This window comes from Quercus robur, chromosome 9 (genome assembly GCF_932294415.1).
Source record: "Quercus robur chromosome 9, dhQueRobu3.1, whole genome shotgun sequence".
NCBI classification, from domain to species: domain Eukaryota; kingdom Viridiplantae; phylum Streptophyta; class Magnoliopsida; order Fagales; family Fagaceae; genus Quercus; species Quercus robur.
In genome coordinates this window covers 48,204,442-48,207,194 of record NC_065542.1, presented here as the reverse complement: position 1 = coordinate 48,207,194, position 2,753 = coordinate 48,204,442, and the positions used below count along the sequence as shown (strand labels likewise).

General features: G+C 34.8%; 1 protein-coding gene across 1 annotated transcript; it reads right to left on the bottom strand.

Annotated features, from left to right (window-relative positions):
* Positions 1-1,156: 1,156 nt before the first annotated feature.
* LOC126698804 (EPIDERMAL PATTERNING FACTOR-like protein 9) lies at positions 1,157-2,553 on the bottom strand. The gene is made up of 3 exons (XM_050396261.1): positions 2,315-2,553; positions 1,777-1,856; positions 1,157-1,670 (listed from the first exon to the last, which is right to left on the bottom strand). Exons 1-3 carry the CDS (start codon positions 2,385-2,387, stop codon positions 1,488-1,490), a joined length of 336 nt encoding a protein of 111 aa, XP_050252218.1. The 5' UTR covers positions 2,388-2,553; the 3' UTR covers positions 1,157-1,487.
* Between the last annotated feature and the right edge of the window lie 200 nt (positions 2,554-2,753).

Sequence of the window (2,753 nt, the reverse complement as noted above, 5' to 3'; positions counted from 1 at the left end):
AAGGACCCACACCAACGAACATTAGTAACAAGGACGAGTCCCATAGACCCGTGGCAAAGAAGGAAACGTAAGATATCCAAGAAGAGGCTGCAGCTACCACATTAAATGCGTTGCAGCTACTTTTCTAGCTGCATTAATGTGGAGAGGACCTATAAACAGTGCTGCCTTGGCTACCACAATTCACAGAAAGATGGAGGGGGTGTCTGATGGGACAAGCACTCAAGTGAGAGTCTAGATAATCAACAAGTGTAAGGCCCTGATAGCTTCAAGAAGACTATATAAGGAAGGGAGTCCTCATGAGGAGGGGGGACGGAACAAAATGGAGGTAGAACAGTGGAACAGTACAAGTAACCATAGTCTTTGAACAGGGACCCGCATACATTCATCTCATCTCCTTAGACTGAGTATCTATGGACATCAAGAGGATTTGCTTATTTTTAATTGTTGTGTAGCCCAACTTTAGCTAGTGTCCACTTCGTTAAGGCCTAGTTCTATAGCCCACTCTCTACAAATTCATTGTTTTTGGGCTCCTTAGACCAGGACCCCATACCTGTTGGGTCTGGGCTCCAAATTGTGACCCTACAAATTTTATTAAAAAATGAATATTTTCATTAACTTGCCTTATTTCTAAGAAAAATTGTATTATTTTCATTTTGATACGGCAAACTTTATATTTATGATTTATGATTGTTCCTATATTACATTTATGATTGTTCTTATAATAAATAAAAATATGATTACTCATTATAAAATTAGTTTAAATTGTAAAAAATAAAATAATAAAATCACCATTAAAAAAATTATCACGTGCAATGCGTGGATTCACGACTAGTTATTATTAAAAGCTATTACAAATCAAATTATCAAAGAAATAGAAAATGACTTGATGGAATGATTATGACTGACGTCACCTTAATGTAAAATTTTTAAAGTAAGAATTTGTAATATTCATAATATTACCAAAAAAAAAAAAAAAAACAGACCGTTGCAAAAACTTAAAACTTAAATTTTTGATTTTGACTACAAAAAGTATACAAAGTAAGGTGATAATAAATATAATTAATGGCATATCAATAACATAATAGATAAAATTTTAAATTACTTTATTTGTTGGGTGTTCAAGAAATTAACACGGTCAATATGTAAACCCTACTAGTGAAGTAAAGAATATCCCCAGTATTATTCTTTAGACATATATTCTTGAATATGTTGCTTGAACAAAGTACAAGGAAATATAGAATATCACAAGAAGAAACAGTGCTCTTTCTCAAGAAACTCAAACGATATACAATAAATTAACAAATTCATGTAGTGCACCTCAACTGCTAATTTTGGCACCCATTAAAAATGGTTGCATTGTAAAACAGTGTTGAACTTGAACCAACGTAGAGAAAAGAAAAGAAAACTGGACTCTCGACTCTGCAGTCTGCACCCAGCAAACTCAACTGGAGTAGTAGTCTAGTAGATGCTGAATTTGATAGATAAGATTACCTATGGCAAACACATTTGTAGTGGTAAGCGCTATTGACTGGGTCGCTCCCTTCTACAGGCACTTGCTCGGCTCTGCACCTGTACTTGCACCCTCTACATTCATTATAAGTACATGTTGGTGCAGTGGATCCTATCATCAATCTCCTTGAATTCTTCATCATCACTCTTTCATTGCCACCCTTTAGGCTCCAATACATGTAAATGTGAGAATTAAGCAACCAAACGATTTAAAAAGTACAAAACCAAATAAGGTTTTTGTTACAAATAATGCTAGCTAATTTTCACCTGCAAATGTAGTTCTCTTTGTGGTTGAGATGAATGAGAAGCACTTAGAGGATGAGGTAGTTCTTTCTGATTTGTTGAACCTGCAAGACAAGAAGAAAAAGCATAACTTATTTAATTCTGGCAGAAACTTAGAATAAAGATAGGTATTGGGAGGAAGAGAAGCAGAAGAGAATTGCTTTATTATCTTGGAAACCAGACAAAAGATAGATACACTAGCTACTAGCTTGGCCTATCTCATTATGAATGGAAACTTGGTGCAAGGAAGGCAAGAGAAGCTTAATTTTAAAACTCATTCCATTCATAGTTTTCCCTAGTTGGAAAGATGAGATAATTTAGAGAAGCATGTTTTACATGGAAAAGCTAGGCCAAACTGACTGTAAAACTAGGATATGTTTTACAAAAGCTCAGCAGAAATAGAACATATATTTGGGAACGGGAGAAAACTATAGGAAAAAGGTGAAATACTGTACGATAATAGGAACCCATTAAGGAAAAAGGAATTGAAGTGAGAAAGAGATAGCTAGTAGCATATTACGACCTTGTATAACATATGCTGCCATGATTAAGGTGATGAGTAGCAACAGTAAGTTGCTTAGTTTAATGTTGGCCATTTTTTTTTCCTCTGGTATTGGAATGACTTTGAAGGTGATGAATATGTGGTCAGTATAATTGAAGGATAAATATGAGTGCGTGTTTGAGAGAGAGAGAAGTGGTGAATTAAATAAAGACCATAAGAGAGACTGCAAAATCTGCAGTGATTCAGAGGAGTACACCGAAGAGGTCCCAGACAGAAAGATCCCATACTGAGGCTAACTCATGGAATTTCTGGACAATTAATTAAAATTACGAAAATGCCCATTTATTTTTCAACATTTTATATGCCAATATTGTTTTTTATTTTGATTTTTTGTGGGTTGAAGGGGAATTTTCAGTAAGAGAATCATTTACAGTTGCAGAGGCTTGGATGGGTAGAGATA

Bases quoted from the DNA above. Each gene is read 5' to 3' on its own strand.
- LOC126698804 (XM_050396261.1), bottom strand. From the start codon at position 2,387: ATGGCCAACATTAAACTAAGCAACTTACTGTTGCTACTCATCACCTTA. The intron at 1,857-2,314 runs GTCGTAATATGC...CTTGTCTTGCAG, and splicing joins GGCAGCATATGTTATACAAG to GTTCAACAAATCAGAAAGAA. The intron at 1,671-1,776 runs GTGAAAATTAGC...TGGAGCCTAAAG, and splicing joins AAAGAGAACTACATTTGCAG to GGTGGCAATGAAAGAGTGAT.